Source organism: Trematomus bernacchii, unplaced genomic scaffold, assembly GCF_902827165.1.
Source record: "Trematomus bernacchii unplaced genomic scaffold, fTreBer1.1, whole genome shotgun sequence".
In the NCBI taxonomy this organism is placed as follows: domain Eukaryota; kingdom Metazoa; phylum Chordata; class Actinopteri; order Perciformes; family Nototheniidae; genus Trematomus; species Trematomus bernacchii.
The window spans coordinates 5972411-5988022 of NW_022987720.1; the positions used below are offsets into that span (position 1 = coordinate 5972411).

The 15612-nt window shown below is 41.3% G+C and overlaps 1 protein-coding gene across 1 annotated transcript in view; it reads left to right on the forward strand.

Annotated features, from left to right (window-relative positions):
• The window catches only part of LOC117493562 (protein eva-1 homolog C), a 71987-nt gene continuing 56375 nt past the window's right edge, over positions 1-15612 (forward strand). Inside the window, exon 1 of the mRNA XM_034144190.1 lies at positions 1-109. Coding sequence (XP_034000081.1) covers positions 1-109 — 109 coding nt within the window. The remainder of the gene's footprint in view (positions 110-15612) is intronic.

Genomic DNA, 15612 nt, shown 5'->3' on the forward strand with positions numbered 1-15612 from the left:
ATGTTCTTCTCAGATGGGACTCTCTCAGCCGTCACTTATGCTCTCCTGTTGGGAATAACGTGTGTGAGCGTCCTCTGCGATCTCACCAAGGGCTCTTCAGACTTCTCAGGTTGGGAATAAATATGTTGTTTTTGTGCTTTTTGGTCAAAAAGAAGTGTAACACCTCTGTTTGTAGCCTTGAAAAGTAACGATACAGCAGCATGTTCAGATGCCCAGCACTTGTTTGTGTCTGCACTCAAGCCTCATCACACTTTACGATAGAGAAGTGCACTGATTTCACGCTAGGATATTGAAAAATAACTCGGATAAATCCAGATGTCTGCTTTTAAAACGACTTTCAAAACAACTGTGAGCAGTGATTTCAGAGTGTTGTCGCGCGCACTTCTCTCAGGAAGACCCGTGCCTCTGGCGTGCTGCAGCATGCACATTCTAATGTTTGTTTCAACAACGTGTAACCTGGAAACACAACTTAAACATGCGGAAAAGACCCATGTTTCTTATCTTTTGGGCACATCTGAGTCACATAAGGCACTTCAAACAACAGGTTCTCCTTTACTACGGCCACCTGTGTAGGGATTAAGGGTTGCTTTATCAGTACAGCATATATCCCATTTATACAATTGAGATAAATGGGATCATGTGGTTAATGTGTCACTATAGAGAAGTTGTTTAGGCTTTATACACTAAGGTAAATGCAATGCAAGTCATATTAGTGCCTGGAAACTGCCCATTACCTCAGGTTTATGTGCAATCCAGTGTGACGGAATCTGAAGGCTTTTATTTTACTGAAGTTATGAGTTATTCTGCGTTGCATTAAAGGCCATTGAGCTGTGCTAAGTCCAAGGCAAGCCCGCAGGTTTTGTTTACAGTGCCATAAAACAGGAAGGCAGCTTTGTGTCGGTGTTAATTGGCCTCTAATGGGTCTATTGGTTGGAAACGAGCAGGCTAACACTGTGGGGAAAAGGTGCTAAAGAGCAGATGTATGTACCATGCCCTGTGTGTACGAATGTGTGTGCATGTGTCCATGTTGCAGCCTAATGAGCTGCTAAAGATCACTGTAGTGAAGGCTGTTAACAAGGTTGTGATTCTCTAATTACCATGCATGTGTCAGTAGTTGTTGGTTGAGTACATTAAACAACGGTTGATTAAGCAAGAAGGGTAAACTATTAGCCCGGGTGAATCCAGGTTTCTGCTGCTTGGAGCGGGTTTACCAACACAAAGACATGATGATGCAGATCTAGGAAGGAGTTCATTTGTTGAAAGCTTTGGTGCAGCATTTTTATGCTCTGCAAGTTAACCTCTGGACGTTTCAGTGGCTCATTGATCAAGTTTCTCTGTAGGGGGATGGAGAGGACCTGCTGTCATGAAGGGATGTTCCTTTTCTTTACATACACTTGAGGTTAGGTTTCAAGCGATGCTCGTGTTGACTCCCAAGATGTACCTACCCATGAGGGACTCTTTGCAACATGCTTTTACAGAAATGCTGACAAGAATTGAATGAACAGGAATGAGAAAAGGGACTCGGGGACAAAGAAATCGCTCAGTTCTCACATTCTTGACCAGCTGGAGTCTCCCTGGAGACCAAGAGGAGGTCTCTGATTGACATTTGCTGCCAGGGTGTGGGGTGACAGAAGCGCTAGATCGAACATCTGTCACTCAAGTCATATGGTTGGTCTGTGACGGTGGACAATCTGGTCACATGAGCAAGGTGCATAGCCAACTGTTGCTTTTCCAAAGGCTTTTTTAGCAACTTTTTATCACATGCTATTTATAGTTCATGCGTCTACATGTATGCGTCTTGTGTTTGCATTGTGTGCTGATAGACGGAGTCATGGCAGTTTCATATTTCCTCATGGAAACAAACTACTGCATGATTAGATTGAGTCTCTCCCCGCTTGTTATCATCTTCTGACGGCTAATTAGAGGTGTGGAGTGAGCCGGGCGACACTTAAAAGCCCCCAGGCTAACTTCTGTAGTAGGAAGCTAGCTTTTAATGATGTTATGAAAGTTACTAAAATTTGCATTATGTTGATTTTATAAACCGTGAATGTATAGAAGCTCGACACCTTATTCTCTCCTGTAGGTACTTTCTCAGTTTTACTCATGTGACCAGCTTGTTATGTAACTGTTCTTCATCAGACAGCTAGCAGCAAACCATCCATTACCAGAATTGAACATCACGTATCCTTGCCTTTGGTGTAAATACAGACCTCACTGCATATGGAATGTATCTCACATATTTTACCACCAAAAATACAATAAAGTGATGCATTTAGAATTGGATTGGCAGAAAACAAATCTGTAATCTTCTTGATGACCAATAAATCATTTTACTGATAGAAAATAATCAGAATATTAATTAAAAAAAATAAAACCGTAGTTGCAGCCTTCACTTAGAAGTGTAAAATGTGTTCTCCGGACCTTTAGGCAGGTGTGTATTTGATGAATTGTACTTCTAGTACTTCACTGGCTGTTATCTCTGGTCTCCTGAACAGTTTTGTAATGTTAACAGAAAGCAGTTTATCATTTTTGTCAACACATGGTTGTAAAGGTAGGGCAGAGCAATGAATAGGGAATTGTGTGGAAATAAAAGCCGTTACACAACAGGAATCCAGCATTTGCTACAACTGGGCCTTTTGACTCAGAGTTACTTACAATGTGTTGTGTGTTTCTTTTAACTGTAGAACATTTCAGAATCAGTTGTTTCTGGACAACCTATATGGCGCTGCTAAAAGGTTACAGTGAAGCAACTTCTCTTCTCTTTCGCTGTCATAAAACCCCGTAGGCAAAAAGCTATTTAACCTCAGTCAATGGGATGTGAGGCTGTTGAAGGGCCAAAGGGTCAACTGAGGTCAACCCATAGTAACTGTGAGTGTGTGGTTAGGGGGAGTTATCATCCATCTTGCTCTTTGTTCCCCCCTGTCAAACCTCATCACACATGTTGACCACTGTCGGGAAAGGTAGAGAGAAAGTCAACACAACGCTGTTTTCTCAGCTCATGAATTTAAATTCAGTTCAGAAGAGGATAAAGATGTTTGGTTAACTTCAAAGTAAGGCTCTCAAGTTGTGTTGGATCAATATATGAATAGCACGCTTCTTTTAGGGTAATTTCAAGCTTCATGTATATGCATTTTAAGCTTTTTGCACCATGTTCTCATTCCCTACTGGCTTCATTTTTAAACATACACACGTTGAGAACTCAAACAAAACAAATTGGTTATGTATAAGAAAGGATTACGGTTTAGGGTTTAAACAGGTATGTAAATGTAGTTACATAGGCTACGTAAGTCCGGTACTGAATGTAAATAAGTCAGTGGTTGACTTTTGGTTTGACAGGTGACACTCAGCGGTGAAAGTCCTGAGTTTGTTTGACCCATCTTTCCAACCCATCATCCTCCCTATGAGGACATCTCAGTCTTTATACAACTTGACTTAACTTTCAAAGTACTTGCTCTGAGTGTCTTATATTGCTGCAGCATAAAATGACATGACAAAAGCTATTTGTAGTAAGAACACATGAATACACTTTAGCAATGTGCAGGTTTTTCATACTTTATTTAGCAATACATGGCTGGAATATCTCCCTTTTGGTCAGGACATTTGTGATGGGTATCTTTTTTAAATTCTTGACTTTTTGGTAGACTGAACAACTAATCAATGAATACAAAAGTCATTTGTTAAAGCCCTACTAACATTGTGTTACTTTAATCAAATAAGTGGTGCTTGATCTTCTGATGTAAACAGACTGGGGAGCTTGATCCTTCCTAGGTGACAGATCAGCTGATAGCTTCACTATGGGCAAGCTGTCTAAGCTAACACACACAAATCCACCTATGCTATTACCCTTTAACTATACCCCTAACTGCCTACACACACACACACACACACACACACCCCTCCATCTACTGATCGCTACTCCAGGCCCCTCAATCTTAATCCGCTCTGATTTTTGAGTGTTGGATAAGGGTAGCACACTGAACCCCATGCTCTCCTCTCTCAGACCCTTCCCCCTCCCCATCAGCTCTCCTGCCTTCTTTTTCCTCCACTACCTCCACCTCCTCCTCCTAGCTGCCTCTACTCCTCCCTAGGGCTTGCCTGATCACTGTTTCTGTGTCTGTGTGCGCCAGGTGAGCTCTGTCTAAACAAATCCTGCCTCCCACTTGTTTTGTCTACTGCGGTGGAGGCAGGCGGCGAGGCGGACTGCGACTGCCTGGCATAAGGCTGCTTTTCTCTGCTGCTGAATGGAGAGGGGGTGCTGCTATTCAAAGCGCCGTCTCTGTGAACAACGCTCCCAAAGGAGGGAAGTGTCAAGACATTTCGATTCATTTGCGTGATAGTATCAAAACACACAGAGTTGTTGGGTGTCAACTAGGAAGGGATTTATTTAATGTATTTTTCTGCTTCATACTGAATATATAAAGTGTTTGAAGGAAACTTGCGAGGTTTGAAATACAAACCTTTGTGATTTATATTTCCTTAATCCATCGAAATTCTTTATAGACATGTTGCAGAAGGATTTGGTCGGGGTTTAAAAACGTTACACCAAATTTTGTTTCGAATCCGCTTATCAAAAATTAAATCCTTTCAAATCCCATATTAAATTCATTAAGGTGTTGCTTACATAATATTGAAGTGTCAAAAGTTATAGACAGTTCAGATCTACAACTCATCAGGTTGACTTTAAAAAGAGAAGATACGATTCAATAAGAAATGGTTTAGTGTGAGATAAACTGATCAGATGTGTTTTAACTGGAGAGCTGGGTCTAAAAGAGAACAGCCTAAAAAAGGTTATTTAATACCAGAAGTAATTGATATAGAGGTTTTCAAGCTTCACATTACAGAAAATGGTTCTTCCTGAATGCTAAGAATTTATCGCTGAGATTTGAAACATCATATCCAGCCATCTATCCGTGCGTGTTGTGGCCCATGTATCATTAATAGCTGAGCGATGCAGTTATATATAACAGTGTAAATCCCATCTTAAGAGTTTGGTACCAACACAATTTCTCTTACATCGACAGTATAATACGTTTAGGGACATTTGAGCTTTTAGGTGTAGACAGCTTGGAGATGTAATGTGGATATCTTCTGGATGTGTGTTCCCCTGTTTATAGCGATACAGTGGGTGTGTGTGTGTGTGTGTGTGTTTGTGTAATTTAAAGCGGAAGTCTGGCACAACATGATAGCGATGAAAGACATGACCTACTATGTAAGTTCTTCCCCCCTGGATACAATAAGCACATGAACAAACACACAGATAAAGCAACAATGTCATGTTGGTGATGAGAGATGTGTGTTTACAACAGGAAACAACTCTTCCCTTCTGCGCCCCGGAAATTAAACAAGCCCACCTCCCACGGTAACAAACACAGACACTTTAAAGTCATAGCTTCACTGATGAAAAGTGTTTTGTAAAACCTGAGCTTTATTCTAAATCAATCAATCTGTTTTTTACTATACATTACGCTGAAGGAAAGTCCCGAATAAAAGGACCAAGCGTTGGATACAGAAGTGTTGACAAGATTAATGTGAAGGTGTTCAAATCAGACATAGCCTTCAAGGCAAGCTTTGTCTCCGCTGAGTCAAGTCCTGGCATATAAACCATATTAACCAATCAAAGTAAGTTTATGTCTCGTGGGCCAAGATATGTGTGCTGGAAGGGTGCACATCCTGACTGAGGTAATGCTCAATAAGTGATTTGGCTGCTGTCGGAGCAATATTACACTAAATGAAACCCAGTATGTCAGTTATGTCTTTGTTACACAAAAATAATAGACACACACTTGCCAGGCATACTGTTTTGCAATCAGTGAAACTGTTGTCGGTACACTGGAACTCTTTTTTTAATCCTGATTCTAACATTCATGCAGTCTAATAATGCAAATATGGCTACTCATCAGTTTTATCTTCGCCATGTGTGATCATTTTGTGCTGATGAAGCAGGATGACATTCGGTAACTTTGTCTTTATAAGAAAACGGTCCAGAACCAAAAGGCAACATTTTGGCATTATTTGTCTTCCATACTCTCAGGCTCACTCCAAGCTTGTATTACATGTGGGTCTATGTGGTAGGAGTGTTGGATATTGTAGTCATGGCATCCTTAGCGCATTCTGAGCGCAATTGTTACATAGTGATGTCATTATGTTACAGATGTAAACAAAGGAGTCCAATTGAAGTGTTTCAGGCTTTGGATTATAACCTTTGCATACCCTTTCCATGCACAAAGACCTAAATAACACACTACAGGAAAGGGAGACTCCAAAGAGCATGTAAGAAGTCCTGTTAGCCACTTTAGAAACAACAACTCAAACACCATCTGTTCACTTGTAAAGCGTCCTTGGGTTTCTTGAAATGCGCTATAAAAATCGAAATGATTATTATTATTATCAACACAATATTGGCAACGCTCGCCACTTAACAAAATGTCCCCTTATTTGCGACACTTTTCCATGCTTACACATCTCAAAACAAAGTTAGGTTTTTTGCAAAAGGTCTGTTTTTATTTCCATTTGCATGTAGACAAAAGGCAAAGACGTTTGAATAATACCTGTGCACATGTGGTTCGAGACTTGAAACCAATAAACCAAACTGCAGGTGTTAAGCAACCTTAGCATCTCAGCAATATACTGTAATTGGGTGTTATCAGTTTGTTGACTGAGGGTTTACACTGGCTGTAAAAAATCCCTATAATCTTGAGTGAGAGTAGGTGTCACTTTTTTAAACAGTGTCTGATTTTTGGGGCGAAACTCCCAAAGTAAACTAAGATTGCACCGAAAATGACCTGCGTCGGCTGTGGAGGAGTTCTAACTACATCAAGACTTATAATCAGCAGAAAACCGTCAGCCCATAATATGATAATCATTATTTAGAATAGATTTCTGTCAATCCCTAAAACCACCCAGATGTATAGTAATAACTGTTATTGGGGAGAGAAGAGGGGGTCTAATTCCTGGTGCATTTTAACTGCAACGTTCTATATGTAGACATCGCAGGTGTGTGTTTGCACTTGTCCTCTTATGTGGGGGAGGTGTAAGAAGCCCCAAAGAAAACACAGTGAACGTGTGAGAGAGATTCCTCAGTGACACCCCTGCACACAGCTGAAGTTCAGAGAGCTATCCTCACATCTTTGCCATCTCTGTTTAGCCAACATTTGGTGTAGTTAATTAAAATCTAATTTGTCACATTTTGGCGACAGAACGGTATTTTTCCACAGAGAGTTCTGTGAGCAGAAAGCTTGTGGGCAATCAGATAAGCTGCTGCTGCTGCCAGCTCCAAAGTGTTGCAGCAACCAGTTAAAGGATGAAGCTGAGCTGTAGATAAACATAAACTCTGTTGAGAAAGAGACTGGTGGGTGTTTGCAATAGCAATTATCTCCTCATGTCCACCCCACCTATGTGCTGGCTGTTGAATTATGCTCTCAACAAGCCCCTCGACACACACCCAGAAAACCAGCGCACACACCTTTTCTGCCACCGCATCTCAGAGAATGTCAACCATGCTTTGATGCCCCTCCTCCTCCGCCCGTCCGTCTTTCTCTGTTTCCTGGGAGCTGATTTATGTTCGGTTTAGGAGTCAGCATGTCCGCCTTGATCTGCCATTCTTTTAATCTTTTTTTCAGTCCCTCTTCATCTCATTCTTTCTTAAGTATAGGAGAGGAACACATATTTTGAACACCATTAGTGTTTATGGTTTGATTAAATCTGAGAGGCCAAGAGAGAGAGAGAGAGCGAGATAGAGAGCGAGATGGAGAGGTAGAGAGGTGGGGCACAGAAGGGCCAGTCTGAACAAGGAGGCATTGTGTAGCCCCCCAACTGTGTCGGACTGACAGTCTGCATTACAGCACGCTACAGCAGCCCGCTCCCCAAAGCACTGCTAATCTGTTGCTTACAGGCCCCTCTGGCGGGCTCAGGTAATGGGGGAGGGAACCATGAGAGGGGGAGAGAGTTTTCTCTTGTTTCTCCCATGTTTCATCCAAAAATCATTTCGACCAGGCAAAAGTGAACCACATTTCCAATGGCAGCATAGAAGTAACATTCTTGTTAGAGATTATTAAAAGACCTTCAATTTAGGCTCAATATAACAATAAGTATGTGGCTCTTGTGGTGTGTTGACTCACTTCTGATAGCTCTGTCCTGTTTATTAATAGTAAAAGTATTTCAAGACCCTGAGCTGTTGGCTAATAAGTTCGTGAAATATTGGGTAATATGGAATAGGTTGTTGAAAATTGCTTTATTTTAAAGTTAAAGGTGGGGTAGGTAAGTTTGAGAAACCGGCTCGAGATACACTTTTTGTTATATTCCATGGAATGCTCTTAACATCCCGATAGCAATGAATATCTTAAAGGTAAGGTAGGTAAGTTTGAGAAACCGGCCTGAGATCGCTAGAATTTGAAAATACACAACCGGAGAAAATCTGCCACTTCCTTATAGAGCCCCTCCTCCAACACACACGAACGCGCACATGACCAATGAGGGCACGAGATAAGTTTGTGCACAGATGGAAGGCTGACAGGCAGGTAGGCCATCCAGTTATTTTAGCCGGGCCGGCTAAAATGATTGGTCGTACTTTTTACAGTATTACGGCTTCCACAGATGACATTTTTTTATGGATTTTTTGTCAAAGCACTTAAGATATTCATTGCTATCGGGATGTTAAGAGCATTCCATGGAATATAACAAAAAGTGTATCTCGAGCCGGTTTCTCAAACTTACCTACCCTAAGTGCTTTGACAAAAAATCCATACAAAAATTCATCTGTGGAAGCCGTAGTACTGTAAAAAGCACGACCAATCATTTTAGCCGGCCCGGCTAAAATAACTGGATGGCCTACCTGCCTGTCAGCCTTCCATCTGTGCACAAACTTATCTCGTGCCCTCATTGGTCATGTGCACGTTCGTGTGTGTTGGAGGAGGGGCTCTGTAAGGAAGTGGCAGATTTTTTCCGGTTGTGTATTTTCAAATTCTAGCGCACTCGAGCTGGTTTCTCCAAAATTACCTACCCCACCTTTAATATGGTCTGTAAAGAGATACATTTTTCTTCACAACAGTGCTTTAAACCAAATTCTTAAATCGGAATGCTATATGGTCAGATTGAAATTAGCATGCCGATGCTAGAATGCTATCATTTGTTTATTATCACTAAACACAAAGCACAGCTGAAGCTGATGGGAAAGGGATATTTCCCACAGGTATTTTGTTATAAACCGAAATATTGAATAGTTTAGATCACCAATCTAATAGTAACAAATGTAATAGCAATTAATCCAATAGCGTGGCAAGTCCTTTCAAAGTATTTCAACTTGAATAGTTTGGGGATTTTTAGGGATAGAGGAGCATTAGCATCACACACCAGGCTCTGAGGGCAATTTTTCATAGTTTTTCAAAATTCAGATCAACAGATGAATTCATAATGAATATAATATTTAATAACAGAACGGAAGAGGGTTCATCCTTACACATTATTGTACAAATCGAGGCTTTAAATTCAACAAGCAAAGAGTTTTACTCAAGCAGACCCCAGTTACTTGGTAGCTACAAAAACAAACTCTCCGTGAAAGTCAGGATGAATAGAGCAAGGTAAGCTCTCCCATTTAGTCTGGTCACTGCCGCAGACCTGTCCTGGTTTGTTGTAAATGGAAAGGGATCTCCTGCTAAGTCCCATTGGACATGCTGCAGACGGCTTTTCACTCCCTGCACTCCTCAAGAGTTGTTCTATTGCTTGTTTTCACAGCACAGCCCCCTGATAAGCTTGTTAATTCCCCCAAAAGCTCAGCCTCTCAGTGCCCACCCACCTCCACCTTCCTTTTGTGTTGAAGGAAATACCTCTCTTTTCTTCAGAGTGCATGCTTGAACTTAGATGAAGGTATGCTGTCTTGCTGTTATCGCATTAAAACTCATTACAGATTTCTTTTTTGTATTTGGGAGGCTATACTGGATCTTAATGATGCCAGACAGCCAGGGCAGCCAGGGTGTAAGGAAAGAAATGGAGTTGCAAATTGTGTGTGTCCAGGGGTGTGGAAACAAAAGCTTACTGTAGGTGTATTCATAAATACAATTAGTTGAGTTTGTGGAGAACTTTTAGGTTAGGATTAAACAGAAAAGAGTAGAAAAAGTTTCGGGAAATCAGTCAAAGTTAAAATTCGTATGCAAATGAAACACGAGGAAAGTCAACATCAACTACCAGGAAGCATTGCGGTGAGCAGAAGGTTTAATTTCATGATAACGCTCTATAATATATAATATCCTCAAAATAATTTGGCCGTGTAATTGATTAACTTTATTATTATGGCTTAATTTTAGATTAATTCTGAACCTATGTCAAAATGTTTTCTTACCAATTGCAACAATCTGAATTTGCCCCTTTTTAAATCTGCACCTTATTCCAGTTATTGTCCATAGCATATGGATCTAACCCTCATTATAATCAAACCAGATATTTGATTATTCAACAAAGATTTGTTCATTTAGGTTTTTGATAAGGATTATTTCTCAAGCAGAATCCGATTCAGATTCTTTATGAGCTCTTTCCAAGAGTCTTTTCCTCCATCTCCATAGATTTGATTTCGTGTTTTGCACAACAGCGGGGAGAGCGAGTGAAAGGAGATCTTCCCTTTATGACCTTCCTGTCACAACCTCACTACCCAGGGCCTGAGGCCACCACTGCCCCACCCAACAATCACTTAAATCCAAACCACTGTGGAGAGGACGAGTGAAGAAAGCTACATCTGTCGCTCTGACACACTGATGCATCTGTCTGGTGTCTGACGGACCCCGGTCAACGACGGGGCGTTCAGGCTGCCACCCACCTCTCCCAGGTCATAAAAGTGACCATTAAAATGATGGATTCCTCTTCCACTGGCTCTGTCTCTCCGGTGTCTCTCTTTCTGTCACACACTCTCTCTGTGTGTCTCTGTGGGCGTCTGGACACGCATCCAAACATCAGGGAGGGTGTTCTCAGAACCTCTGAGCCCCTCTCTCTTTCACCCCTCCCATCCCATCTTATTAATGACAAGAAACACACATGCTCAGACACACAGAGTAAAAGCGTCCTCTAGCCTAGTGCCCTTTGAACCCCCGGGGGTCATTAGGAGTGGCACGTGCTAACAGAGGTCATGGGAGGGCTTGGGTGGGGACCACTGTTTGGTTTTTGGGGACTCCCTGGGGTAGATTTAGGGACCACTTTCCAACCGTGAGACTAGCCCTGAGCCCAGCAGATGTTTCATACCCAGTCCCCCCCTCAGGATGAGCTTAGACCACAGACCCCCAGGTGGAAGTCCTCCCTTTGTGTGTAGGAGTTAGCTGACGTCGATATGCCCAAACATCCAGCGCAGCCTTGTTGCTAACATGCCTTTATTAGCCTCTCTTGTGGTTTCTTCTAAGCCATACCGTTCATTGTGGATCTGTTCCCTCGGCTGTGTGCGGTTTTGAACAAGCATGAGGAGCACATCGTGTCTCTGTTCTCCTCCAGAGCATGAATTCCTCGTCCCACCTGATATGTGTCTGACTTAGCATGTGACATCCCTCCAGGTCTCCCTTTTTAATCCCCATCTCTAGTGTGTTCTTCCCGGCAGATAATACTCCACCTTGTTGATGCAGCAACTAAAGCTATCATTTTGTATAATATACATTTCAAATACAGAGTTGTTGTTTGACATGCACACACGATTTTGCTAGCTTAAATCATATCAACTAAGTGTAATAATCATATCTTAATTCTGCTTTAATGGTAGAGTTATCCATCAGTGATCTTTGAAATGTGTACGCCATTTCTCTTTTAACACGATGCAGCCCAGTGTCCTTTGAAATGAATGCTAGTTTGGAATATTCTGCAACATACAATTTATATTTAAGGCCAATGCTGCGAACCTGACATCTCAAAAGTTTGTGTTTACACCTGTCGTTAAAGTATCTTATCTTTCCCTGACCCTTACAACATGTTTACGTTTTAATTACCTTGGTCAAAGTTCATCGTCAAAACAACCAAATGAGAGAAGATCATTTTGAAGTATGGTGTTAATCCCGACCGTAAAACTTTGCCCAGGAAGACTGAAACTGTTCTGGTTGTCCATTAAGCGCACTTTAACAATTGATGTTGCTTTTCCCATTGAATTTCCCATGACCTCTATTTGTTATATTCATACATGAGTACATTTCCCAGCATGAAACCCTTGTCTGGTCTTCTTTTCAGTCTTGTGATGTTCTTTCCTGTTGGTATATTTAAACACATTTTTATAGTTTCATCATTTAAAGACCCATTGGCTGTATCACACACAGTCCATTATAAGCATTGGAGACTGCTGCTGCTGTTGGATACATACGTCATGGTGAGAGAAAATAAATAAGCAGTGTTTAGGGACACTGGGGGGGGGAGGGTCAGCTGTGGAAGTTTGTTGATCATGTCCAGCAGGTTGAAGTTTGTATGCCCATGGGTTTATGTGTATATGCATATGTGAGTGTGAGTTTGTGTGTGTAGGTGTTAGATAAGCAATCTCAGGAGAGGACCGGGCAGTTTGTGTTTGTGTCTGTGGTTTTAATGACTTCAGCTGCTCCAGTCTCTGTCTGTTAGGGGAGGAAGGGGATATGTTCGCAACTCTGCCATTCAAATTAAGGATGATGATATTGATAGAAACCCTAAGGAACGTTTGTGGGGTGATTTAAAAAAAAAAAAAAAAAAAAAAAAGGAGAAAGATGTTAGCAAGCACCAAGCATCTTCACCATCTAGATTCCTTAACACAATATTTTAGTTAACCAAAACTAACCATTTGTTCTGTTTTGTATGGCTTAAGACAAACAGAAAAAGGTGGGGATGATTGCGGAATTGTAATGCTGCATGCACCTGGATGGACAATGTGTATGCACATGATTACATCTGCACAGCTTGTTACATCACCTGTCAGTGTTACAGGAATGTCTTAGGAAGAATATCTTGAAAAAACGAAATGCAAAGCCTTCATATTTTCTCCTATTCTCAATGTAATCTCCCTCGTCCGGTTTTCCTTCTTTCTCCATCACCCTCGTCCCGATTTCATTAGCTGTTGTTTGATCACTCTGATAGTAAAGTCTGAAACGCATGCTGGGTTTACTGTCCTGGCGAAAAGGGGGAGGACCCTCTTTAGTGTGAAGTCAAAGAGCAAAACCATTGCTGGGGGTTAAATCCAGGGGACCATGTGAGTAAGCCCCCTCAGCTGACACTCCCTACCCACTCAGTGAATGCGTGTACAGTGTGTCTGTATATGTTAACATGTTCAGTAAGAATTCTAGGAATCCAGCACCTCACTCAGTTGAACAGCCATCACGTGCCACCCATTAATGCTGTCAATACACACTACCGGGACTTCTCACACACACTTCTCCACTTGAACTACAGATAAACATGCTATTATTGAATAAAAAATGACTCAAAATACAAAATTACGCATAATAATTTGCTTAAACGTTCCTTTTCAGTGCATCTTGAACAGTTTGCTCATCAGACAGTTATCCCAATTGTTATTTTAACACTGCATACTGTAGGTTTTGGCAGTCCCTGACTTCAAAACTGAAAGTAGATCAATACTTATATTAAAGGGGACCTATCATGCAAAATGCACTTTTGTACATCTTTTATACATGAATATGTGTCCCCGGTGTTCCAGGGAACTCACCAAGTGTCAGAAAACACAACCCTCTCTATTTTCCTCCATACCCAAATCTCTAAAAAAGGGGCTGCAACGGATCTGATAAAAACTGATCCAGATTTGAACACTGTCTGTCAGGACAGTGGCGCTACGGCTATTGGGCCAACTCCACCAATCAGGAGGAGACAGCCACGGCCATTGCCGTTCGAAAGCGCTGGAGACGCTGTAGTACATATGCCAGGCCTGTAGACGGTGCTGTTCTCACAGAATCTGCCCTTGCAAAAACAGAGCTAAAAAATGTCAAATTGAGCAAAATGAGGCATGGCTAAAATGCATGATCTGTTTGGTATTTTGAAAAAAAAAAAGTATAAATATGCCTTATATAGGTATGGTCCTACACTATATTATTCAAATATAGCATGATAGGTCCACTTTAACAAAAGATCAATGACTCAAAGTGAAGATCCTGCAGAAAAGTATCACCATACAGTGTAGTTCCCATCAGCTCCACATAGCCTCTCTAAGCTCATAGGCTTGGTGTTACTGCTCTCATCAACCTCATTGTCCATTGCGCGTTCATTCAAATATTACTGACATTTAAAATCCCTTTTTTCCAACTGAGCCCAGCCCATCACAAACCGAAAACACAAATAGACAACATACGAAAAAGAATGCACCAAGAACTGTAGCTTCTGTAGCTTTTTCTGTGAGCAAACAGAATGATAGATCCTAAACAAAATTAGATCACACCACAATCCATCAAACATTTGCTCTGAACCAAAATGGCAAGCTGGTGCATGTTTTTTCAAATTCATGCACTGAATCTTAGATGTTTTCACTCAGCACTTACTGTACTGCTGCACTTGAACTTTTTTTGAATGATTGCAGAGCTTGAGTAATTAAAAAAGATAATCCAACTCTGACTCAAATGCAACCGCTTATGTTTTTTAGCAAAATATCTCAGTGCTCTTTCTCTGCCCCACAGCCTGATTAGCAAGAAAGTAGGTTAATCCAAAACGTGACTAGCAGCAAGACTAATGTATTGTAAGCAGAGGAATGCAATGTATTTTAGGAATGCTTGTGTTTTAGACACCAATCAGAAAGGCTTAGCAGTGAGGACTGGCATCTTTGCAGCAGTGGTTGCTCCTTTTCTTTGACATGTCCATTCTGTAGTGGTGTGTCCAGGTCAAGTTTGTTGCCCCCTTTTCGTGTTTGAGGTCTCATTTCACATTTGAACACCTCACCTCTCAACCTGTTTTATTCATCTATCATAGATTGAGATACAGTTCAGGTCTGATGAGGTGAATGCAGAGTTTTGATCACATGATTAAGAACCAGTGGTTACGTTATCCAAATGCCAAAGCTCTCCAGGCCTCTGTGGTCTGTGGGGAAAGTAATTGCTACAGCGCCTTAAGCCACCCGCTCTGGACCTCTGCTGCCACATCCTGTGAGCAGTGGCTTCGCTTTTCAAAGATATCTCCGCAATTTTCTCATGAGCAGTACGTTGTCTTTTGTTTCTCTCATCCAATTAATTCACCAATATCTTATCAACAGGTGTCTTTTTTGATTCAGCACGTATTTATCTTCCATTTCCCTTCTCCCTTTTTTACCGCCCTTTTCATCTCAACCAGCCTCCTCTAGAGTGTTGCCAGAGCGCGACCAGCGACTTTGAGGGAAACCTCCGCTCTTTCAAGTAATCACCACTTAAAGGGAATTCCTTCCCCAGCAGCAGGCCTGCAGCTCTGCATCTTTGAACATTTGATGGTTTGATGGCTATAATTTGCCTAAAATAACACCAATAAAGTCACAAAGCTGTAAATGCCTAAATAGTTAATGTACCAAGATGAAACACGAGGCAGCCTTTGATTTTGTAGCTTTTCAAGAACGTCTTGTTTGGTGTGTTTTGATGTATTTTTACAGATATATCTTTATAAAATATATTTTTACAACATCTATTTAAAGTGGTTGTAGTTACAACTCATATTGAATACAGGCTG